This window comes from Rosa rugosa, chromosome 4, assembly GCF_958449725.1.
Source record: "Rosa rugosa chromosome 4, drRosRugo1.1, whole genome shotgun sequence".
In the NCBI taxonomy this organism is placed as follows: Eukaryota; Viridiplantae; Streptophyta; class Magnoliopsida; order Rosales; family Rosaceae; genus Rosa; species Rosa rugosa.
In genome coordinates, this window is record NC_084823.1 from 26789785 (window position 1) to 26814059 (window position 24275).

General features: G+C 38.0%; 1 protein-coding gene and 3 long non-coding RNA genes across 8 annotated transcripts; 2 read left to right on the top strand and 2 right to left on the bottom strand.

Moving 5' to 3' along the window:
• Window positions 1–174: 174 nt before the first annotated feature.
• LOC133706670 (uncharacterized) lies at window positions 175–1945 on the top strand. 2 transcript variants are annotated; one of them, XR_009844663.1, is made up of 3 exons: window positions 206–449; window positions 710–752; window positions 1617–1945. It is a non-coding gene; the product is annotated as an uncharacterized LOC133706670 (long non-coding RNA). The 2 variants fall into 2 exon arrangements; XR_009844662.1 differs by lacking the exon at window positions 710–752 and having other exon boundaries at window positions 175–449.
• Window positions 1946–2516: 571 nt separating this feature from the next.
• LOC133707128 (uncharacterized) lies at window positions 2517–3531 on the bottom strand. Its single transcript, XR_009844931.1, has 2 exons — window positions 3398–3531; window positions 2517–2931 (listed from the first exon to the last, which is right to left on the bottom strand). It is a non-coding gene; the product is annotated as an uncharacterized LOC133707128 (long non-coding RNA).
• An 11610-nt stretch (window positions 3532–15141) lies between these two features.
• LOC133746498 (uncharacterized) lies at window positions 15142–19289 on the bottom strand. 4 transcript variants are annotated; one of them, XR_009864200.1, is made up of 7 exons: window positions 19247–19289; window positions 19031–19134; window positions 17467–17611; window positions 16983–17076; window positions 16511–16567; window positions 15656–15790; window positions 15142–15570 (listed from the first exon to the last, which is right to left on the bottom strand). It is a non-coding gene; the product is annotated as an uncharacterized LOC133746498 (long non-coding RNA). The 4 variants fall into 4 exon arrangements; XR_009864199.1 differs by lacking the exon at window positions 19247–19289 and having other exon boundaries at window positions 19031–19166; XR_009864198.1 differs by lacking the exons at window positions 19031–19134; window positions 19247–19289 and adding an exon at window positions 17769–18059.
• Window positions 19290–19810: 521 nt separating this feature from the next.
• LOC133745502 (protein POLYCHOME-like) lies at window positions 19811–22129 on the top strand. The gene is made up of 2 exons (XM_062173586.1): window positions 19811–20121; window positions 21250–22129. Exons 1-2 carry the CDS (start codon window positions 19978–19980, stop codon window positions 21607–21609), a joined length of 504 nt encoding a protein of 167 aa, XP_062029570.1. The 5' UTR covers window positions 19811–19977; the 3' UTR covers window positions 21610–22129.
• The last annotated feature ends 2146 nt before the right edge of the window (window positions 22130–24275 follow it).

Below are 24275 nucleotides of genomic sequence, written 5' to 3' on the forward strand. Positions count from 1 at the left end.
GATTTTTAGAATTTAGAATCGACACAAATTTTTTACTGGAAGGTTTATCATGAGATCATTGAGATGTTAGGTAGTATTAGGCGGGATTTTAATTGTTTTGGGGGGACATTTCAATTTTTTTTGGTATACCGAGGTCAGGAATGGAACGACATCGTTTGAGAGGAAACAAATTTAGTGATCTATTTCATTTCCTCTTGCTGGTGTTGTTCGCTGACCTAGAAATTTCAATTCAGAAACCCATCCATCTCTGTTTCTTTCGCCTCTCTTCTGTGATGAGAATCAAGCACAGAGAGACTAGATGCTGATCAAAACGCTGCGTTTCGTCGGCGATCGAAATCCGTATCAGAATGTAATCAAATGGTACGCTCTGATAATTATTTTGGAAAGAACAAAATCATGTGGTTTTCGTTATGGATATCCAGGGACCGATTCTGTTCCAGTGAGCTCAGGTTTGCATACTCCATATTCACTATGCTCAATTCAGTTCTGAGAATCATTGTTTTTTTTTTAATTAAGTTAATGTTAATGGTTAAAGGTTTCTATTGGTTGTGACAATTTCCCCATGTTTAGCATAATAGAGTAAATGGTCAAGTATAGTCTTTGGTCTCTTGGGAGTATTTTTACTTGCATACTATCTCTAGAAATCATCTAAAATATGGCTTCTGGATAGAGATGAGTTTTGTATTGAAAGTGCTATTTTCTTGGGCAGGGAACTTATGTTGAACGAAATAAGTCCTGCTCAACCATAGAAGGTATAGAAACTTTTATCTACACCTTTTAGTTTATCTATCTACAAGTTTTCTGGAAGAGTGTGAACAGTGGGTGCTCTTTGTTGCTGGGAGGACTTGTGTTTTAAGAGACAAGAACATTAGACTTTTCTTGTGTGATGATGAGGGATCTTTTGAGCAAGTATGGAGTGAGAGAGAGACAACTTGAGGGTTCAGTTTGACTGCTGATGAGAGGAAGAAGATTGGGTTTTTATCAGAGTGCTAAGATTGATTTCTTTCAATCTAATTTCTTTTCCATATTTCCTTTTGGGAGAATCGGAACTATGTTGACATTCATTTCTGGGTTCCGTTAGTTTAATTTCTGAGTCCTATTAAGCACCTTTTGACACACCCTTAAGTTGTTTGAGAATTGTTTCTTAAAACATTCTATTGTGCAGATCCTTAGGTTGCAGAGTATGGAATGAGTGCAGAGTGCAGAGTGCATAGAGTTTTAATTTTGCCACTCTTCCTTTCGTTTTGTTTTTGTGTTAGTAACTTACTATCTTCTAAACCTTTTGAGTCTGATCCCTTTGGTGTCAGGGATTTGTGAATGTCTTCTTTTGAAATCTGTATCTTCTATATTTGTATGGTAGAAAGTAGAAACATACTAGACTTTTGAAAGAAGCAATATTTTAGTTCCAACTTCCAAATTGAATTTCTTTAAATGCAGGTTTTTTCTTTCTTTCTTTTATTCTGCTTTTCCTTATCTGTATCGTACGTAGTCATAGTTCTTTATGTCATAATGTATGGATTGGGGAGTGACAAGCTATGCATACATATAGGATGTTTAAACCTTAACATTGTTTGGGTTCATATTTCAGTTATATAATTTATTATATTTTTCTACAGGTCGCTTTCCAAAGTTTAGGAAATGGTTCGGTCAGGATTGACAAGCGGTCAGGGATCAGTTTCTGAAAAATCTGTAATCATTAGTTGTTTTGGTGGACACACTTTACTGTTCCAGTAACGGAACATTATGGATGTGTAGTTCTAGCCTTCTAGGATAGTTTATATCAAGGGCAATGGGTTTTATGGAAATACTAATGGCCTTTTGAATTATCAGACTGTTGTATTATGTTACCTCTTGGATGTGCATTGATTAGTAGCCTTGCTATTCAAAATTGCATACTAATGAAACCTCGTGGACAATGGATTTTATGTGTTTCCATTGATACTAATGCTCTCGTGCTTTTGATTTATAGTTGCCATATTTTCAGCCATTTACCTACTCGTGGTTTATTAAATTGGTCATATCATTTTGGCCTTCTAACTCTACTTTGTCAAATCAAACCCACTCTAAATATTAGCTTCTCATTTCCTCCCTCAATATTCCATACATTTTGCACATTACATGGCATATTTTGACTTTTTTGTTTACTTCAACTAGAAGATTACTACACAAATTTTGTTTTACTGCTTGTGTTGTCCCCGGTGATCAGCGTGCATTTGAGAACTAGTTATCTTCCACCGGGTGATCACTGTGTATTTTTGAAAGCCTTTGATAGAAGGTTTGACATGTAAGAAATCTTCAGTTGACCTAGATCTTTATTTGAAGCTATTAACAAAAAGACCTTTGATTGATCTCGTCTAACTCTTACTTCTCATTTACATTGGCTTTAATCTTAATCAAAATCAAGTCCACAATTTCCCTATGTACAATACTTGTTTTGCTTTAACTTTATATAGTTTTTGTTTCTGTGAAATTTAAAAGACTTGGGTGGCATTCAGGAAACCATAGTAGAAAGGAAAAACAATAAACACTCGAGAGTGAGATTAAACTAATCAAATACATGTCACAAACTTTAAAAGAGCATCTGGCTTAGTACACAAACAAATTTAGCTTGTAATGACACATACAATAGGGGCCTCATGCCTAAGTTGAATCATGTGATCTCCACGCAGCAACTTCCGGCGTATTCACCCTAGAATGCCCATAAGTCTATCATACAATACTGCTGAGGAGATTGGGTAGACTTCCTCCTCTCCGGCCACGGGCAATGACTCCATTAATTAGAGCACCATGAATCACTCAGAAGCAAAAGCCATACTGAAGGAAACACCTGAAAGTTGGGAATGAGGCATAGCCTCTAAAGTCTAAACCATATATACCAACAACAGCAAGGCTAATCCAAAGCAGGAATTCAACTCAGAAGGTCAGCAGCACCTAAGATGAAGGCATAACTTAGAATTCCCCTACAGAGAGAGCATAAACCTATCATACTAAACAAACAAATCCCATAAAAGAGAAATCTAACAATCACACTTGACAACAAAAATTCAGAGAATGTAATCCCAATGCAGATGAAGATAAAGGGAATCAACCCAACACATTGACAAAATTGAGACTGTAGATATCATAATCCAGATTTAAAATAAGGACTGATCAAGTAAAGAATTCATCCTATAGCCGAATAACCGCATATGTCTGTAAAAGGAAAAATTTGTTTGCCAAACAATAGCTCATCATCAGAAAATCAAAACCTCCTTGCCAAAACCCATATGTATCCCACAATGCGCAGGAAAGAAAACCAACACAGGATTTAACAAAAACAGATTAAAGGAGGAGGACGCCACAATTTTCTGAAATTTTCACTTCGGGGTGCCAAAAGATTAAGAATATCAGAACGTACTTGGGCCACCCGACGATTCAAATACATGCTGCAACTCAAAATCTTCATCTCTCGTCTCAGATTTGAGAAAACCGGAGTGGAGGCTTTTCTTACGCCCACGAGTACCGTGAGGCTTTTAAAACGTTAGGCACGTGACCACGTGCTGTCAGTGCCCAAACACTGTAGGTGCACTCCCGTGAGTTAGCTATCAGATATGTAGGATTTGCACAAAAAATTTTGTGTTTTAAGTTTTGGGCATATTTGAGTTTTTTATTTCCTTTTTAATTTGGATTTTTTTTTTCTTATAAGAGTCTAAGTAAGCCAAGCTATGTATTTTTAACACTCGACTTGGCTTGAATTTTCATAATAGTTATATCAAAAACTACGTATGAGAGTAATTATTAGTACATAAAAGGAAAATACATTTTTATTTAGTATAATATTTAATATTTTTGGTATTCTTTTAAATATCTAATTACTGTCAAATAAATTCTAGCAAATAAGCCAACATATTAGAATTGGTTCATAAAAATATATGAGTTGTTCACAACGTTTATGACTGGACTTGTATTGTAATATTGTATCACGCCAATTTACAGGACCAAGACTTTAATATTTCAATTTAGAATTTTATTTGGATTTATTTGATATATATATGGTTAAATCTAGCTTTTGTTTTAGGCATGTTATCATTCAATAAAATTCATAAATTAAAGACTTCTCTTACATATTGTTTAGGGTTAGATATTGGTCTACTTTTATCTATTAACTTTCACTACATTATGAGTAAGTTAAATACGCACCTAAGAAAAACACAACAACAAAAAAGTCATTACTTAAACAATTATATTCTTAACCACTGCAAGTGGCTTAGTGGTTCTTGCCTAGTTGGGTGTACTCCTCAATCTAGGTTCGAACCCCAAAGCTGTCAAAGTGGTCAGACACTGTGCTGCAATGCACAGTTGGAGCATTTCACATGCGCCGAAAGAGTTTATCTTGGTCCTAGGAAGCCTTTAGGTTCCCCTTAACAAAGTCAAAAAAAAAAAAAAAAACAATTATATACTTGTGTATTAGCCATAAGTCATAATACATGCAGAGAACTGAAACCAAGATCTTGGAAGTCTGAACTAGGGGTGGGCAGAAACTGAACCGGAGGTTCAAAACCCGCCAAACCGGCCCGGAAAACCAGCTCGGGGACCGAACCGGATGAAACTGTTTGGACCCAAAATGAACATTTTGGCCTGACAAGGCATGTGTTGGAGAAATTGAGCCAATGTCAGTGGCTTAAGCTATAAATTGTCGACAAGCTCGAAATATATATTTAGAGGCTAAATAAAGCCTACTATGGAAGTATGACAAGTCAACTTTAGCATATTTTCCTACTTCGGCTAGAAAAAACCGAGCTAGACAAGGAAGGAGGGGTGGCAGACTTACCAAATGAAATCGAAATGTGCTGAAACTTTCCAGATCCATTCTAGACAGCCCAAGGATCATTTCTTATGAAGAGTGCAAGAGTTTTTTTTGAGTGGAAGGCCTTCAAACAATCAGCCCAATTTTCTACAGAAGCAAAACTGGAAAACTGGACCTGTAAGAGGTCCAGCAGCATTTTCGGCCCAACCACATGGAATAAAAATCTGAAATTTTACCAGGGTGATCTACACTCATAGTGGAACATTTTTTATGAAGAAGTCGAAAGCTCATTCTGAAGTCTTGTTGGAGAAATAATTGAAGGAATAAAGGGGCAGAAACTGACCTAAAACCAGCTCAATATTCACATGTTCATGTTTCCTACCCACATGAAGAAAGCTAGATGCTTTTCTTCTTTTCCTTGGATATATTTTTCAAGACAATCTCTTTAATAGATCATCATCACTTCCATGTTGTTGCACCTTCATGCCTTGCTTTCATTTCATCATTTCTCTATCTTTTCCATATTTTACAAATCACTTTCATACTCCACTTTCATTATTTTTCTTCCACTCATCATTTCACTCTTCTTTTTCTTCCCTATATAAACACCTTCTCCTCTCATTCTAAAACACACATTCACAACACAACAACAACATCTCTAAGATGATCTAAGTTCTCTCTAGAGCAAACCTCTCTAAGAGCAACTCCTCTCCCTCTCCTTCTCTTTCTCTTAGCGGTGATCTCACTCCTAGTCCTAGTCTTCTCAGAAGCCGACTTTCAGTGCCACCAAACCCTCTGTCAACGTGCTTCGGTCCTAGTCTCCTCGGGAGCCGACGGTAGTGCAGCGACCACAACGGTTACAGAACCAGCCAAGCAAGGGTAACGCCCTAGCAACCCAGCCAAGCTAAAGTCACGCTTTAGCAAGATCTCAACATTTCCCGGTGATGTCGCTCTGCTCGATCTACAACATCGAGTATCGATTGTGTTAACAAGAAGAAACTTCAGCAAAGTCCTCACCACGAGGCAGAAAGAATCCCGCGACGAGGTTGGTGCTCTCCTCGTCCACAATCGCTTGAAAAGAAGTCAGGTCAAGGGACACCCCCGACGACTGCACCCGAACGGTGCTGGCACGCCCGCGCAAGAAAAGAGACTGTTGACCAGCTGCAGCAAAATTGGAGCCAAACAGAAACAGGGGGGAAAAATGAGTTGACCGAACCGGACCGGATTACTACGGTCTTAGACCGGGTTCAGCTTGTGAACCGGCCGAAGAAAACAGAACTGGTCCGAATAATTAATATTTATTTAAATTAATATTATTTATATTTATATTTATATTATTTTTAATAGTTGTCGAATTCTGATTGGTGCAAATTCGGTTACACATACTCCTCATTGCACCTGATTGCTTTCATAGAAGAAAACTTAGCTGACTCATTTTGGCAGCCTCATTTCGTCCAGACCCTCATCTCTCTCAACTCATAGTGACAGCCGCTCTTCTCTCTCGACTCACAGCAATCGAACGCCGACCGAAGACGCCGACTAAGGCCGACGATGCCGACCAGGGACGTCCTCACATCTCATCTCTGGATGGAATCGGTATGGGTTCACCTTGATTTTGAGTTCGACTTTGAATCGATTTTGGGTTAAGCTTGTTTATGTTATTTCAATTCTTACTTGCTTGCTTCTTCAGTTCTTTAAATCGATTTGTATTTGTTATCACTACTTCTTAAGTTTGTTTGAGAATTCTGAAATCATGATTGAGCTGTTGTGTGGATAGTGAGTGATGATTTTGAGTTCGATTTCAAGTCTTGATGTTGTTGATCTGTTGATTTCAGTTGGTATTTGATTGTTCTTGAATTGTCAGGGAAGTGGAGCATCACAAACTCCCGATGCGACACCAGCTGGGTCAAGCACCGGAACAACACCAAGTGAAGCTGCTCCACCACTTATGCTTCCTCCCCCACCACCTTCTACAGCAACTGCTCCACTTAGTGAATCTGAGTATGTGAAGAGGAAAAACCAGTCTGCAGCATGGCACCATTTTGAGAAGATGAAGAATTCGGATGGTACTCCGTTGGCAAAACCAAGGGCTAGGTGCAAGTACTGTCCCACCACGTATGCTTGCGACTCAAGCTCAAATGGGACGACATCCATGAGGACTCATATGATGTACTAGTGCAAGAAATGTCAGGCATACCAACCGGCTAAGAGGCAAAAGTTTCTTTCTTTTGATTCTGCTGATAGTGGTGGTAAGTTAGTTGCTAGAGCTTGGGACCCAGATGAATGTAGAAGAGCTTGTGCTAAAATGATTGTGAGGGATGAGATGCCATTTAGTCATGTAGAGGGGCAGGGTTTTATTGAATTTATGAAAATTGCATCACCAAGGTTTGATCCTCCCTCTCAGAGGACAATTGGTAGAGATATCAGGGATATCTACCAATTTGAGAATGAAAAGATTAGAGAGTTTTTAGCTAGGAACAATATGAGGGTTTTTCTTACCACTGATACCTGGACCTCAGTCCAGAATATCAATTACCTTGTCTTGACAGCTCATTTCATAGATGAGACTTGGGTACTACACAAGAGAATAATAAACTTCACTGTTATTCCAAATCACATGGGTAAGACAATAGGGAAATTGATGGAGTCATGCTTGATTAATTGGGGTATTGAGAGAGTTTTTAGCATTGTAGTTGACAATGCATCGAGTAATCTGGTTGCAATAGAGTATATGAAGGAGAAGATTGGGAATTGGAAGCAGTTAGTGTTAGGTGGGAGTTTTCTGCATGTTAGGTGTTGCTGTCATATTTTGAATCTTATTGTGAGGGTTGGGATGGAGGAGCTTGATTCCCCCATAGATGCAATTAGGAACGCTGTTAAGTTTATTAGGAGTTCACCTACAAGGCTTGAGAAGTTTAGGAAGTGTGCATCTAGAGAGAAGGTTGAACACAAAGGGGGTATTGTGCCTTTAGATGTGTGCACAGGGTGGAACTCCACCTATTTCATGTTAGACATAGCTGTCAAGTATAGGCAGGCCTTCGTGAGGTTGGAAGATGAGGACAAGCAATACGAAAACTACTTTCAGGAAAGGGTTGGGGGAGGAAAAAGGGTCAGGCCGCCTAGAAATGAGGATTGGCAGAAGGCTATTAGGTTGGTGAAATTTCTCAATATTTTTTATGATGCAACTTTGGCATTTAGTGGCACTAAAGTGGTAACTGCAAACCAGCCTGTTGTGTGGATGTGTACCATCATTGAAGAATTGGAAAAATGTAGCCAAAGTGTCGATCCTTTGATGGTTAACATTGGGGCATCAATGAAGAAAAAATTCGACAAGTATTGGTTGAAGTTGGAGGACTTGAACCCTATTTTGCTGCTTGCTGTGGTATTAGATCCAAGATACAAGATATTGTATCTTGAGTTCTTTTTTCCTTTGCTGCAGCAAGACATGAGCTTGGTCTCGGAGATGATAAATGATGTTAAAGGTCAATTGTGGCAGCTTTATCATGAGTATGCTAATTCTGACCCTATGGCTGCACAATCATCATTTGAAGTTACACAGCCACCTAATCAATCAATTTCTAATGTCGGAGAGGATGATAGTCATGCTGCATCAATGAACAAGTTCTTGAGGCTTAGGAAGCAAAAAGATGTGGTTGAGATAAGGAATGAAGTCGACAAGTACTTGCTTGAAGCTGCCGAAGACCCTGCCAATACAAAATTTCAAGTTTTAGATTGGTGGAAAGAGAATTCTGCTAGGTTTCCAGTTTTGTCTAAAATTGCAAAAGACTTCACATGGACATCATTTCTTTCGAGCGAAACGAAGCATGAATCAACAGTTGATTTCTAGACTAAGTGTGACCGACACAGCTGCCTAGGGCACTGTCTCCGTCCACCACCAGCTTAGGGCTGGCGCAGTCTCTATCCATGACACCATGGATGACGTCCATCATGGTGATGGTGCCCTAGGCAGGTGATGCTGCAATCACCAACTTGCTTCAAATAGTGTTTTAGACGCCCAGGCCTAACCAAAATACTCAATGGTTGCTTCTAAGGTCCCTCGCTCGTTTTACAAAGCCCGTTCCTTAGGGTAATTAGGACTGAGACCGTCCTATGCAAAGGATATGACATTACTCATTCTGTTCTTACAAAGAATCCGTAGGGATTTTGTGGATTGATTCAACCAACTTGCGGACGCTTATATATTTCATGATATTGGTTGACACGCAAACACGCTGGTCACATGTTGTGCCATTGTCCACCTATAAATGCTGCTTACGCTACACTCCTAGCACATATCATATGACAACGGGCTCACTCCCCAGATCATCCTATTTAGTCAATTGGATTTGACTATGCTAGAGAGTTTACATCGAAAGACTTTCGATGGATATTGCAATGGGCTTGATGTTGGACATCACATTCCCATGTACACACCCAATTGGTCTCGCGAAAATGACTATGATGGTCGTCCGAACATTGGTAATGCGCACCAATCTTCTTACATCCGCTTGGGTGATGCAATATCGCATGCGGCTATGCTAATTTGTCTATGACCTACCGCCACTCAATATACCTCTACGTTACAGCTAGTGACTGGGTACACGTCTTTTGTACTTACGCACATTTGAGTGAGCCATTTTTGTGCCAATTGCGCCGCCACAGCTCTCTATGATGGGTCCTTACAGACGAATGGGCAACTACGTTGGATTTGAGACTCCAACAATCGTCCGCTACTTAATGCCCTTGCAAGGCGATCTCTTTACCGCTAGATTTGCGAGTTGTCACTTTGATGAGACAGTCTTCCCGTCGTTCGGGGGAGATAAGAACACAGATGTTCAACAGGAATTACAGGAATTGTCGTGGTCTGTCCCCACTATGTCTCATCTCGATCCCTATTAAAGTGACGAGATCACACAAATAGGGCTGCAAACATGCCCTCAAGGAAGGACGTTCCTACGAGAGGACGTAGCACCACCTACACGGAGGTAGGCATGGCGCCAATGCCAAAGAGAGTGGCACTCTGGCGTTACAGACCATGGCCCCAGCTAGAATGCGTGGAGAGGCCCGTGGGTTCGAAGGATACTTTGACACACTCCAATCCTTTTATCATCGACATTCAAAATCCGTCTCATGAGTATCTTATGGGTTATGGTTATCGTTGGGGGACGCCTCAACGTCAAAACCTATTCCTGAGAATATAGAGCTCTATGAAACTTACACTAGTGTACATGAGACGTGGGAGAGAAACTCCATCATCATGGATGATGTAGTTGCGTATTTCGTTGCACATGAGTTTGTTGAGTTAGATGATATCGAACCACGCTCCGTTGATGAATGAATACCAACGTAGAGAGTTTTTTGCCTAAATGGAAAGATGCGATCCAGGTTCAGATGGATTCTCTAACGAAGAGGAAGGTTTTCGAGCTAGAGATGCCAACACCTCCTAACATAAAACCTGTTGACTAATGGGTCTTCATTAGAAAGCGTAGTGAGAAAAAGATATGGTAATCTCGCCTTATGGCGCAAGGCTTCTCACTAAATGCCCTGGAATCAACTACGATGAGACATATTCTCTCATAATGGATGTCATTGCACTCCACTATCTTGTCAGTTTGGTAGTTTCCGAATAACTGAACATGCAGCTTACAAATGTGGTCACTACGTATCTCTATAGGGATCTAGATACGGAATATACATGAAGGTTCATGGTGAACTTCATTTACCCAAGTCAAGTGGCTCTAGACCATGGAGCGCGTTTACAAAGAGTTTGAAACGCTCACTAAAGTGACTACTTGATTGGGAAGGGATATGCCCACGCGTTTCTATAACAAGTTTCGGATTCCATCGCCGTTCATGTTGGACATGATCTTCATTAGAACCCCTTAAAGACTTAAGGGAAACCGTTGAACATTTGAAATTCGAGTTTGAGATGAAGGATTTTGGGAGAACACGAATATGTCTCGATTTGGAACTTGAGCATCGTGTCGATAGATGCTTAGGCATTTTGACAATGTCAAACCTTCAAGCACCCCTATGATTGTCTGTAGTCTTGATCCTGAAAAGGATCCTCTTCATTCGAAGGATGATGACGAAGATGGGCTAGGGGAAGAAATGCCCTAGTTAAGTACAATAGGCGCATTATTGTACCTAGCTCAATGCACAAGACCAGACATCTCATTTACCATGAACTTGTTAGCTAAGATATAGCTTTGCGCCAACATGACGCCATTGGATTGATGTAAAAGATATCTTTCGACATTTGAGATGGATGATTGATATGGGCTTGTTCTATCCCTACAAAGAGATGATGGATTCGGACCCATCACACACCAGAAACACCGCCAACACTGGCCTGCGTTCTCTATCCCCATCCCAAAATGACATGTGTTTTGGAAGGTTTTGTTGATGTTGGGTATCTCTCTGACCCACACAATGGTCACTCCCAAACTGGTTAAGTGTTCACCATGGGAAAAGACCATGATATCTTGGAGGTCTACAGAATAGACTGTCGCTATATCTTCGAACAGTGCAGAGATCATTGCTCTTCATGAAGTGGTTCATGAATGTATGTGGATTGGATCTATAATTACGCATGTTTGAAGCAATTGTGGTTTGAAGTCTACCACAGATGAGCCTATGAGCATTAAGGATAATGCTGCTTGTTTTGAACAAATGAGGCAAGGCTACATCAAAAGCGACAACACCAAGCATAATCAGCAACAACAGACTCTCCTCGAGATCAAAGTGAATTAGGTTCGATCTGAGGATAGTGAGGCAGACTTGTTTACTAAGTCATTGCCCAAATCCACGTTCGAGAAACATGCGGCAAGAATTGGCTTGCGGAAATTATATGAACTCCCATGATCGTAGTCATTAGGGGGAGGCGCAGACATCAGGGGGAGATGTCTACATGTTCACCTCGAAACATGAAGGGTGTGTTGTACTTTTTTTCCCCTTCGACAGAGGTTATTTTTGTCCCACTGGATTTTTGTTACTCGGCAAAGTTTTTAACGAGGCAACGAGAGAAGCACCGCGTTTGGGCAACACAAGGGGGAGTGTTCAAGGAAAACCTAATTTGTGTTTAGCCCAAACTCTAGGTTACTTGACCTAGTGGTAATATGATTTAATTAGAAGGATCTAGAATCCTAATCAATGTAGAATTACTTTCCTTGTATGATTGAGATTCTATGCATTGTAATCCTCTATATAAAGAGACCCCTATTATCAATGAGAATACACAGCAAATTCCTCTCAATTTCTGATTCCCTAAAACATTTTACACTTTATCTGTAAATATCTGTATATCCCCAATAAAGTGAAGAAATATCTGTGTACAATCATTTTTTACCGATATTTATTTACAGATAAAGTGTAAAATTATTTTTTACAGATATTTCTTCACTTTATTGGCGATATATCCTAAATTCTTCACTTTATCAGAGATATATCACAAATATCGTAGACCAGCGAGCGGCTTTCAACTACTTAGAGTATTTTCTGTATTTATAAACCTATTATAACTTGTGGTGTATAGGTTGAAGACAAATTAAAAAAAAAAATAAATAAAAAAGAAGAAGAAGAAGAAACAGAAAAAAAAAAAAAAAAAAAAAAAAAAAAAAAAAAAAAACTAAAACAGAAATTTTATTTTTTATTTTTTTATGTTGAAATGACCATTTTAGCCCTCAAAAGTCAAACTTAACGTTCAATTTGGACGGAATAGTAGAAATTGGACACGGCTGATTGAAATTGGAAAGTTTAGGGGGTAAAAATTCAAAATTGAAAGTAGAGGGGGTGAAATGATGACACCCCCAAACCTCAGGGGGGTAAACTGAAATTAATCCATATATTTATTTGTGTTAGTTTGTGATTGTTGTTTTTGGTTTTCATTAGACTGAGGGATGAAGTAGGTTGTAGCTGCTGGAAATCGGACTAATGGATGCAGCTTTTGAAATAAATTGTTGGTGCTGCTGGAACAAGTTCTCCATGACCCAACTTTCTGTTTTTTTTTTTCCTTCCAGTTTCATTTAAGTATGAACTGCTTTAACCTTGGTTTGTAATAAACTAATAACTAATAACTTTAACTTCTGTTTGGTACTTTGAACTTGATGTTACTGCCTTTAAGTTATTTAACTATGGTTTGTAATAACTTTAAATTTATGTTTGGTACTTTGAAATTTGAACTTAATGTTTGTGCTGCTGGAACTTTGATTTACTGCTGCTTGGAAGTTGGAACTTTGATCGACTGTTGGAACTTTGATTTAGTTTTGGAAATTGCGTTTTGGTTTGAAATGTTGAATTGTTGGAGCAGATTGTTGATATTTGATAGTTGATTTGCAAGTTTGACAGATTGTTAATGTTATTTGTCTAGTTGAGATGTTGATTTCATGAACAGGTTATTTGAAATGTTCATTACTTGATTTAATGAACAGATTATGAGTTGTTTATTTTGTTGATATTTTGATAGTTGATTCTACTCATTTTAGGATAGCTAAATTTGTCGACTTTGGTTGAAAATATGCGAAAAATAGAAAGTCGAATACAACCGAAACCGATTCGCACCGCACACCAAAACGGTGTAACCGAAGTAAGTGGTGTAGGTTTTTAAAATGCAGTTGCGGTTTCAAATATAGCACAATCGAATAAAACTGTTTGGTTGCGGTTTTGTTGCGGTTTTGGCCTAACACCGATCCGCACCGAACCGCGCCCACCCCTAGTCTGAACAGAAGAAACAAAGTTAATATTCAATTACACAGGGGATAATCTTTCTAATCTGAAGATTAGAACCACAACTACCACCACACCTAACTTTGGAAGTTGGAAGCCCTCTAAATGTGAGCAATAACCACATTGCTACAGAGTAGAGGCAAAGCCGACACAGAGTAGAGGCAAAGCCGACACAGAGGCGATTAACAAAGTTCCATATATTTTGCATTACTCACACAAGTCTTTGCTGTCGATACAAATCATAGGTTACTAGAAATTGTCAACACACCATATGAATGGTGTGAGTTATCAGATCAAAATCTTCCCTTATTTCACTCCCAATTTTAATTTAATTAAGGTCTAAATTATATGCTTGGATTCTGTGGGTAATTTAATTAGGAGGGAGGGACAAAATGGTAAAACAGGCATGAGGGATAGAACAGTAATAAATACAACATTAGGGGGCAAAATAGTAAATCAATGGTTGATGGCAACTTCATACTAAGCAAACAAATAGGGGCAAATGAGTAAATCAATATGAGAGATACTGTTCACGGAGAGATAGGGCTTTAGTATAGGTAACTAGACAATTCCTCCCGCGCGATGCTGCGGGTTTTCTGTCTCAAATTTGTATGTCATAGTTGAGTGACTTGAGTCCCTTGAACTTCATTGTATCACTTCAATATATGTACTTACATATCATACTTTCACTACTACTATACAAAAACTGCACTATAGAATATTGGAATATGCTCAGTTTTGAATCTCCTCATATTGGCTTTTGCAATTAGTGATCCGTTAAGTATAGATTCCTGAGCAACCTTTGCAGCTCCTAATTCCATCCCCAAATTTGAAATTGTTTTATCCAGTGTTATGCATATTGTAAGATTCATAAGATGACCTTAACCCCAAATCTTTAAGACCAGACAGTGAGGCCTGAATAAAGCACAGAAAACAGTCAACTCTAATTGCTTCCCACTTATTAAAGCAGTGTACTATATCATTGACTCCACTGTCAACACAAAAATACAAAACAAAACTTGAATCCCCCAAAACACAACATATCGAGAATGTAATGGATTTAGTAATGCATATTGAATCGATACACATTTTTCTCACTGAACATTCACAAATACAACCATAGAAATAGTATCATAGTTCTCCCATATTCGATATCTCGGCACATATTACAGTTCTCTGCTTTCCACGACTCCAAATTTCAACCAAAAACTCGACCTCATATGCATCTAAATTCTCATCTGATACTATCAAGTTCGTAAAATTTCAACAAAAGGCAATTTTGCTCTTCGCATCAACACAACACTGCAATAATTCTACTAAAACAGCCTAAGTTATACAAAATTAACTTGAATCAAAACAAAATTGGATTTCAATTTGATATTGCAGCTGGTATTCCTCCTCAACATGGCCAAATGATGACAGTCACTAATTGGAATTCCATGTGTTTTCAGTTATTTTATATTTTCTCCCATGCAATTTATAGTTCCCAGTGAACATTGAACTTGAAGTGTTCTTCACAGAACAGGTGTTCACCTATGCATTATGAATCGAACTAACCGCACCAAGTTGAATTTTTTTATTGAACTAAATGCACCAAGACCATCAAATCAAATTGAACTCAATGCACCAAGTTGAATTTTTAATTGGGTTTTTCAATTTCGGATCACACAAATCGAATCATGTTTGATTGAGTTCAATTATTTGCTCTTAAATCTCAGCTACCCGCTACTTCAAAATCCACAGAGCTTTCAACTCAAACAGAGAAAAAGAAAAAACAAATTCTGAAATCCAATTCTCGCATATACCCAGCATACATGGCAAACCAAACCTTCAATCAAGAACTGAAATTTCAGGCAAAAAGTCATTACGACAACTTGGTGTGTCAAATTCTTCTTCCTCTTCCTGTTCCCGTTCATGTTCTTCCTCTCTTTCGGATCAGCCTTCACTCCCTCATTCTCTCTCTCGTAGAACAGTGAGAAAACCCAGAAGACACAGAAAACCTATCTCTCTCTCTCTCTCTCTCTCTCTCTCTCTCTCTCTCTCTCTCTCGCAATCACTTTCTGAAAGTTGAATGGCAGCGACTTAATTAAGAAACAAAAAGGGGTAAAAGAGTAAATCAATACAGTCGCGAGTTTGTTTGCTTACTAATGATGAACACTTTGACGCTCACATCAAGTCGAGGTACTGGTCGATTCAATCTCTGAATTAACAGGCATATAATTTCAATCAAAAACTCAGACCCAAAGCCGTTCTTTTCTCCTTTGCTCAATCACTGGTCTGCTGCAAATTGAAGAAAAATCAATTCTCATACTAAATTTTCATGAGAAAAAAACAAATTTGAACACAAAAAATAGCAGTTAGCACCACAAAGTCAGAAACATTCTCACTAACCCAAAAAAAATAAAAAAAGAGAGAGTGATAGGTGGTTCAAAGCAAGTACTGTGCCATAAAATTTAAAGTAATCAAAACCAAACTAACATAGCCTTCTAAAGAGGCCTTAATTTCAGGATCTTACCTTTGGCTCTTCATATTTGGGGCTGTTTTCACTTTCTTCATTATGCTTTTTAAAATCTCTAACTGGCTGTTGTCCGTGTGCTTCTATTCAATCTCTAGGTCTATTCAATTCTCTGTTTTTTAATCATTCTTTATTTTGTTAATTATGTTTGAAGTAATAACACATTTCTAAATTGGTCATCAAACAAAGGAAGGAGTATTTGGCAGGCCATTTATGCCCATAGCCCAGTTCTAATCATCTAACATGCATTTCCGTAAAGAGAAGGATGCTGAAATTTGCTGTACTTGGTGCTATATATACCAATGAAAATAATCATTGCAATGCCTATATAACTTTATGGCAACCCAGCTGCTAAAATGGAATGCCTCCTTTACAAATAAGACTGTTAGGAACAGATAAGTAGTTTTTAAATCAAATCTTTACCTAATCGAACCTAAAAGGCTAGGTCTCTGAAAAATCAAACATTGTTGATGGAAAAAATTTACCAGCGGAGGAATCCTTGCGTTTTCTATCAAATAGTAATCCAATCAAATGGTAGATAACTGCAACAAAACCATACCAAACAGAAATTAGACAAAAGAAAAACAGAAGCTAGCTTTAACATGAAAGGGGCTTATCTATTTTATATTGCAAATCTTGATTTCAAGCTAGTAAATATTTTAGATTGCAGAATTGCAACTGAGCAATAAATTACAAAACTTAAACTATATTTCTTAAACTGAGAAATCATATAAGGATTTCTAACAAATCTTTCTGTAATTTCCATGAAACAATTAAAAATGAAATACAAACCCAAGTTCCATAATCGATAAAAATGTAAGCTTGGCTCGGATTTTGCAAAGCTACGTCATTGAAATACTTTGTGGAGGTGAGTTGGAACAAATCAGTGAAGTCACTGGGATATTAGTTATGTCAATCTATTTCATATGTAGCAGTACCATCAGTAAACTTACTAACCGAAGAAATAAACACTTGCTATGATTGAGTTCCCTTTACCCTGCTAAAATTCTATTCTCTTCAAGGTCCCCAAAGAACATAAAGTTAGCGTCACCTGAAAGAGGCAAAGAAAAAGATGAGCAACGAAGCTAGAGCATAAAAAAGAAGTAGGGTAATCATTTACAGAAAACTTATGATAAAAGGGATTAAAAACTATTATAATCTGTAACATAGTCATCCAACTTGTTTTCAGAAACTGAGACTGGCACAGAGACACCCAAAGATGAAAAAGCCTTGCTAATCAACATAAAAAAGACAACAAAGCAATCAAAACTTGACCAATTACCCAAATCAATGTTAATGTCTTGGCTGAACATATCAAACTAAAACTGAAAGTAGCAAAGGCAGAGAGATAGCCATCGAATCAAACCCAAAAACCATCAAATTCCATGAAAAGAAACAGAATCTAAAATTTACTTCTCTACCAATACAATGTCTGATTTACCTCAATGATGTCACGCCGAGAATTTAAAGCAATCATCATCGAAGAAGACAGAAATAATCGTACAGGCTTCTGGTAGAAGTGGAAAAGTAAAAGACCCAGAAACTCCTTCCGCTTGTGGGGGACCTAATCAGCGTAGTCGGGCAATCTGAAAGTGAAATCCGATTACAAAAATCCAAAGCAATTTCAAAAGATTTGAAAGGAAAGCAATTCGAAAACCCAAAACCACAAAAACCATGCAACCAAGCATCAAACCACAAAACCCAGAAGAAAAACACGAATTAAAACACATAAAAACCAGGTACTTCAGATCATTATCCAGATTCCTCTTCTTCTTCTTGTCGTCCCCCTCTTCTCCTTTTCTCTCCGTTCAGTCTGGCAATGTGAATTGCCCTCTTCTTGTCTCTCGTAAAAGACCCAGAAGACACCTCTCCCGGTCTCTCTGTCACCCTCAGACTATTGAATGGCAGTGTCGTAATTAAGAAACACAAAGGGGTAAAAGAGTAAATCAATACGGCCGGTACTGTTCACGGGGAGATAGCGCTTTAATATAGGTAATAATAATGTCGTCCTTAGTACCAAGGACAAAGTCCAGTTTGGAACTATGCCTCATGCAATGGCATACAAGTGTTTCAAAGTTCCATGTGAGGGCATGCTCATCTTTCTCACAAGAGAGATCCACCTAAATAAAGAGAACATAAACATTTTTTTTTTTTTTTTTTTTTGAAAAGAAGAAAACATAAACTGAGCAAGGAGAGCTTAGGGTTTAGGGTGTGCATATGCAGCGTTACCTCTCCTAACATCGAGCTGTATGCACGCACACAGGGTGATCATATTAGATCAACACAAGCATATGTATTATGTATATATACCATGAGATGTAAATGCCACTTAACAATTCAGTGAGTAAAATTCTTTATAAAAAAACATCCAGGTTTCCATCCTATGTTATCTTCACAGACACGAATCTAATCAATATAGCTACACAGTGAACTCAATGAAGATAGTCATGACGGCAGGGGCTAAAGTGTTACCATCAGTAGAGATGAAAAAAATGTGCAATCTTAATATCACTAGTTGAGAATGAAGAGGTACAGTCAATGGGAAGCATTGCTCACTCATATTGCTTTATGTGATTCCTATTCTAGCAACATCAGCCTTGGGAGGGAATCTCCAGCAGGAAAGAGTTTTCTGTGGGTTGTTATTCGGTCCTAATTCATCCAATCAGGAAAAAATTTCATATTGTCTCCAGTTGAAGAAGAAACTCAAAGAGTTCCTTAGCATATTTACAAGCTAGTTTAACCGATTATCTCTCTTTGCATCAGCTATGTTATAACCACAATGCCACACAAAGGAGCTATTCCATTTCTACCGGTACCGGGGATCATCTCCAACCTAGTTTTCTCTATAATGAAAGTAAGCATATTAACTAAACCAAATCAAAGCACAATTTCTTAATTCTGAAGAACAAACGAACCTGAAATCCCAAAACTAAAATCACAGGTGATCATTTCTCGTTTTTCTCAATTTCAATCAACCCCAAATGAATTGAGGAGAGGAGGCTAACCTGAGTTTGTCATCCACAAAATCCATCTTGGTTCCAATAACATGCATCAGAGCCTTTGGATCGATCAATATCTTCAACCAACTCATCGAACTTTCCCTTATCATCTACACATCAAACAGAAATTAACGAAACTATGAACACCAGAATCACCCAAAAACAAAATCCAAGCACAAAAAATCACCGATCATGATCGGACCGGCATTCGGCAAGCCTCACCTGCGTAATTGAGAGTGTACGACAAGCCGTTGCAGCCACGAGCTTCAGATACGACCGCTAAAGCGTATAAAAGGCTAGTTCCGCGTGGCATCCCACAATTGCATCTATCATTTGCCACGTGCCGCAATAGGACTCGGCTGTGAGAGTGCAGCCTAACCGTGATTAACACTCAAGTAAATCTAACAACGTCTATTTTCAATGAATCACGACAGATGTACGCTGGAGAGCTCGTAATGAAATTTGAAATTTGAATCAACAGAACCTCGCACGTGCCAAAAATTTGGGTTTTGGGATTAGAGAGGGGTCTATAATACCGCTCGTTTGTCTTTTTGAAAAATTTGCCCTCGGACCTCAAATCTCAAAGCCACAAAGAGCTTAAAGAAACCCTAGCGCTGTTCAGGTAACCAACTCTTCTTCTTCAATCTTTGCTCCTTTTTCTTCACTCAGATCGGTTCTGAGTCGCCGGTGAAAATGTCATCTCCGGCGGTGTTTTTGTTTCTTGAAAAATTGAGCGATGAAATTAGTTGATTGATCTGATCTGGTTTTTGAACTTTTTCAGTTGAATCAAGACGCCGGTGGAGTCTAGATTCAGGCTTGAGAGGCCGTTTGACGTTGCGGAGGCCTTTTCTCAAAGGCTATCTGCCTCGCTTGCTGTTCTAATCGATCAGCGCGTGGAGTCGTTGGAATTGCCGGTGCATCAGAGACGGCTAGGGTTATGGGCCGTAGGAGGTATGAGGACACCGAGAGCCGCGATTGGTCAACAGAATGTGCTGCTGGCCGGAAGTTCTAGCCGGAGAAGGGGACGGGGATCGAACAGTGTGTTACCTTCTTGGTATCCAAGAACCCCTCTCCGTGATATAACTGCTATTATCAGGGTAAGGATCACTTTCTCCGACTTCTGTGTAAGCCCAAATTTTGGTCAGGCACCTAGTTGCTAATTGACAAATGGGTCTCTGATTATTAGGCTTGCAGTTCTCTTTATTTTCAGTCAGTCATGAATTACTCTTTGGTTTTTGTGTTGTTTGATCCGTAAATTGCAGAAGAAATTTGATTTCCTGGCTGATTGAGTGAGTTATTGGGTCTCTGTTTGATTACATTTAATTATCAAACCTCTATATTTGCACTCTGGTTGGTTTGTTTCATGGAGAATTTCATTGGATTCATTTCGCAGTTTATTGACAAATGTGTCTCGGTTTTATCAAGGGGTTTAATGGAAATTCCAAGTGTCCCATACTTGTAGTGATTCATATCACATTTTCAATGCTGTTTTCTTGGTTTGTTGAACAGGGAGTCCATTGGATTACCATGTTTCGGTTGGGTTTAATTGGTTTGTTGAACAAAGAGTCTCATTGGATTCATCTCATGGTCTTGGGTGTATTATTGGCTTTATTCGTAAGTAAAAGTGTTCCATATTTTCAGTGATTCATTCTTTACCCCTTGGCTTTTCTTTGTTTGATTGGGTTATTGATCAAAGAGTTTTATTCTATTGATCTAGTGGTTGATTTTTATACATGCGTCTTAGCTTTCTTGGGTTAGATATTCAATTAACAGCCTTCCTCTCTTTGCAGTCTTGTTAAGTTATGAAACTAGTGTCATTTATATGGTTCATAATCACATACCTAGTGTCATTTTAAGAACACATTTATATCGAACTTTCCTCTAGTGCTGTTGTTTAGTTGTAAAACAAGTCATGCTATTTTTGAGTAAAGTTCACTCTTTTTTTGTACATGCCTCTCTTTAATGTCATTCCTTCATCTGGCATTTTCTTTCTCTTTATAAATATTTCCAACGGGACATGAAACAACTTCACCAAGTTTTATGTTTCAACACTATTTATTTGGTTCATAACTGCACTGTGTTTATGAAACATACGTTTTGGTTCTGTGTTTTCATTTATGAAACTAGCACCTCTTATTTGTTTGCATAATATGATTTATTACACGCCACTATGGATCTATAGCATATGTTTAATAAGTGCCCTGCACTATGTACTTTCTATTTAGGCCATTGAGAGGGGAAGAGCTCGCTTGGGTGAGGAGAATGGCGAAACTGCAGAGGGTCAATTTCCATCTCTACAAGTTCAGGATGCTCCTCCTGAGCATCAAGTTCTCGCTGCTACTCCCTCAACCAATAAGAAGAGACCTTGCCCACCTCCTTCTGTTCTTAAAGTGCACAAAATTCTGCTAGAGGTGGCTAATCAGCCTGATGAGGGAGAGTTTGTTACACCACAGAAGAAGCTACTGAACTCAATTGAGAAAGTTGAGAAGGTGGTGTTGGAAGAACTTCAGAGGCTGAAGAGGACCCTGAGTGCTAAGAAGGCAGAGAGGGAAAGAAAGGTTCGAACTTTGATGTCAATGCGTTGAGGAGAAAAGTAGTTTGGACAGAAGACCGTCTACAGTGAAAGTTAGCACCTTCTGTCCTTCTGGTGATACATTTTCTACCCTATGTACCGAGGACCATAAACACCCTCTGATGATAATGGTAGTGAAATTATCACCTTCCGGTGATACCATCTTGGTTCAGGCCAACTTATCTTTTGCTGACTGCACTTCACATCTCGCTAAGGTGTCTTTAGAATTAGGGTCATCAGTAGGCAATATCATCACTGCTGAAGTTCATTTTTTTTGGAGTTAGTTTAGGGTAGTAACTATGGTTGAGTTTCGTTACATCATTCTTTGATGCATCAGGCCATATGACCTCTACTTTAGTTGAACAATATAGTCTGTATTGTAGTTGGATCCTTTTCTGGGGAAATGTATATAAAGGCTGTATGGCAAGGACTCCACTTTTGTAGCATTTGTTTGGATCCTTTTCTAACGCTGATAGTTGTGGAAGCAAGGACTTCTGAAGAAATCAGCTTGTAGAATATGTGGTGTGCTTTCATTTTTTGGATCATCTCCCTTTATGCTGTTCTTGTCCAATGTTTTATATTTCACTAGCAGAATGCTGATAGTATCCTGAGCTATGCAGGGTAGGCCTTGGCAACATGAGGCAGATAGTTTCCATCTGCTGCCTGAAACCCAGTATTTCCAAAGGTTAGGTGTGTACTTCATGAAAATCCTTGGCTGCATTTGGAATCCCCAAAAGTCAATGGTCAGTTACCCTTTTTGATCTAGGACCCCTAAAAAGTGTTGCTGGATTATTAGGAAGCCCAATCTTTCTCTTCCAAATAATTTGAAAGATTAAGAACGAATAGCAAATGTTGCCCAACCTTCAATAGCACTCGGATGAGAAGCAATAAGAGCACCTTCATTTTAGCCTTCAATCGCTTTGGTGGAGTAGAAATGGACATATTTGAAAGCATGTATAACCCCAAATATGTAACCGATTTGGGGTTATGTTCATGGAAGCGGCAAAGATGACAATTACGAAGCGATGCTCCCACGATTTTTTGACACGTGTCTAAATACAATTACAATAAACCCTAAATGTCCTCTTTCCTGTTTCACTAAATAACAGAGCCCTTCAACCGCACTCTTGTACCAACCCTGATCTTTCAATTCTTATCTTGCTTGTTTCCAGCTCTTAAACGTGTCCATTTTATTTTTTCTTTTAGATATGTCACTCACTAATGGAGGCAAGAAGTTTCGAATCTCAATCATCATAGCCTAGTCTTCTACTGGATTTCAGCCATCAAAAAAATTAGGTAAAACTGGTTTAACTCTTCTTTTGTATTCAGTTGCATTTCAAAGTATTACGATTCAAATTTATCTATAACTTGGATGAATCTAGAGTTTTTACTTTCTAATATCATATGTGTATACTTCTCTCATGGGCGATTTATTTCTAGATTCTTAACACATAATATATTGTTCAAATATTTCTTTTTTACTATTTAAAATTACGTATTAAGGTTTTGTTTGTTGATGATACTGGAATGAAATGATTTACTTTTAGAATCTGGCTAGAGTATCTATTCAACTAAAAATATCATGTAGATCTACCGGATCTAGTCATGATCTAGCCAGATCTAGCTGCGTATAGGTAAGGGTGATGGATCTGGCCTACTATAGGCTAGTTTGGTCGGATTTAGACCAGTTCTACGTTGCATTTGACCAAAGCTGTCATTAGTTCAGTTAGTCAAAGAAGTCAGTGTTGGTGGTTTCGAAAACAGTGAAACCAAAGTTCTTAAGAGTATTTTCACTATTTCATGATATTTGGATTACAGAGTGTGAGATCTCAAAATTTCAATTTTGTATTTTAGATAAAAAAATAATTTCGAGCTATTTTTTCTTGGATTTCTCTTACATTAAAGTCTTTTAGCTTTCCAAAATATTTAAATTTTTTATTTTTCAAAATTTGCCTTTCGAGCTGGTATGATTAAACAATTTAAACTAGACGACATTTACTATTGTGAGACTCTGAAAAGGATTACAAGATTAGAGTGAGTGAGTTTCTTTTTGTTAAAGTTTTGCTATTTCAAATGTTTTAATTTCGATGATTAATGAAAATGTATTTGGTGTTATTTTAAATTTCAATTTACATTTCTATGGTCGCTCCTCGGATCCGGTTTACTTTCAGTGTTCACAAAGGGTATTGCAAAGATTTTGATGAAATTAACACTAATGATAATGTGAATTGAATAATGAATTAACGATGAGGAGACAACAAAAAGACAAAAAAAAAAAAAATCAAATTTGGGTGGAAAATATGAAGATTAATGTTATCCAATGAGAAATTAAGTAGAGTCTTTGAATTTAATTAATTGGTTATGTATATAGTTTTCCTTACAGATTTGGATTTTAGAAAATTAGTGTATTTATTAGTCATTTTGCACTTGGGTAATATAGTCTTTCAGTAATTCAAATATTTGTAGGGTGAACTAAGAAAATAGTGGGTGACAATAGCCGCACTTTAGAACTATACTTCTTCCTTATAATTTTATAAGATTGTCATAACATCTGAAAACTATAAATTTAATTTGTAAAATACTAGCCTCTTAACAAACGCTTATGCATGTAGAAATTGGTTTTATTTTATTTTCTATTCATTTAAGAATAATTATTTAATTTTTTTAAATAATTTTTTG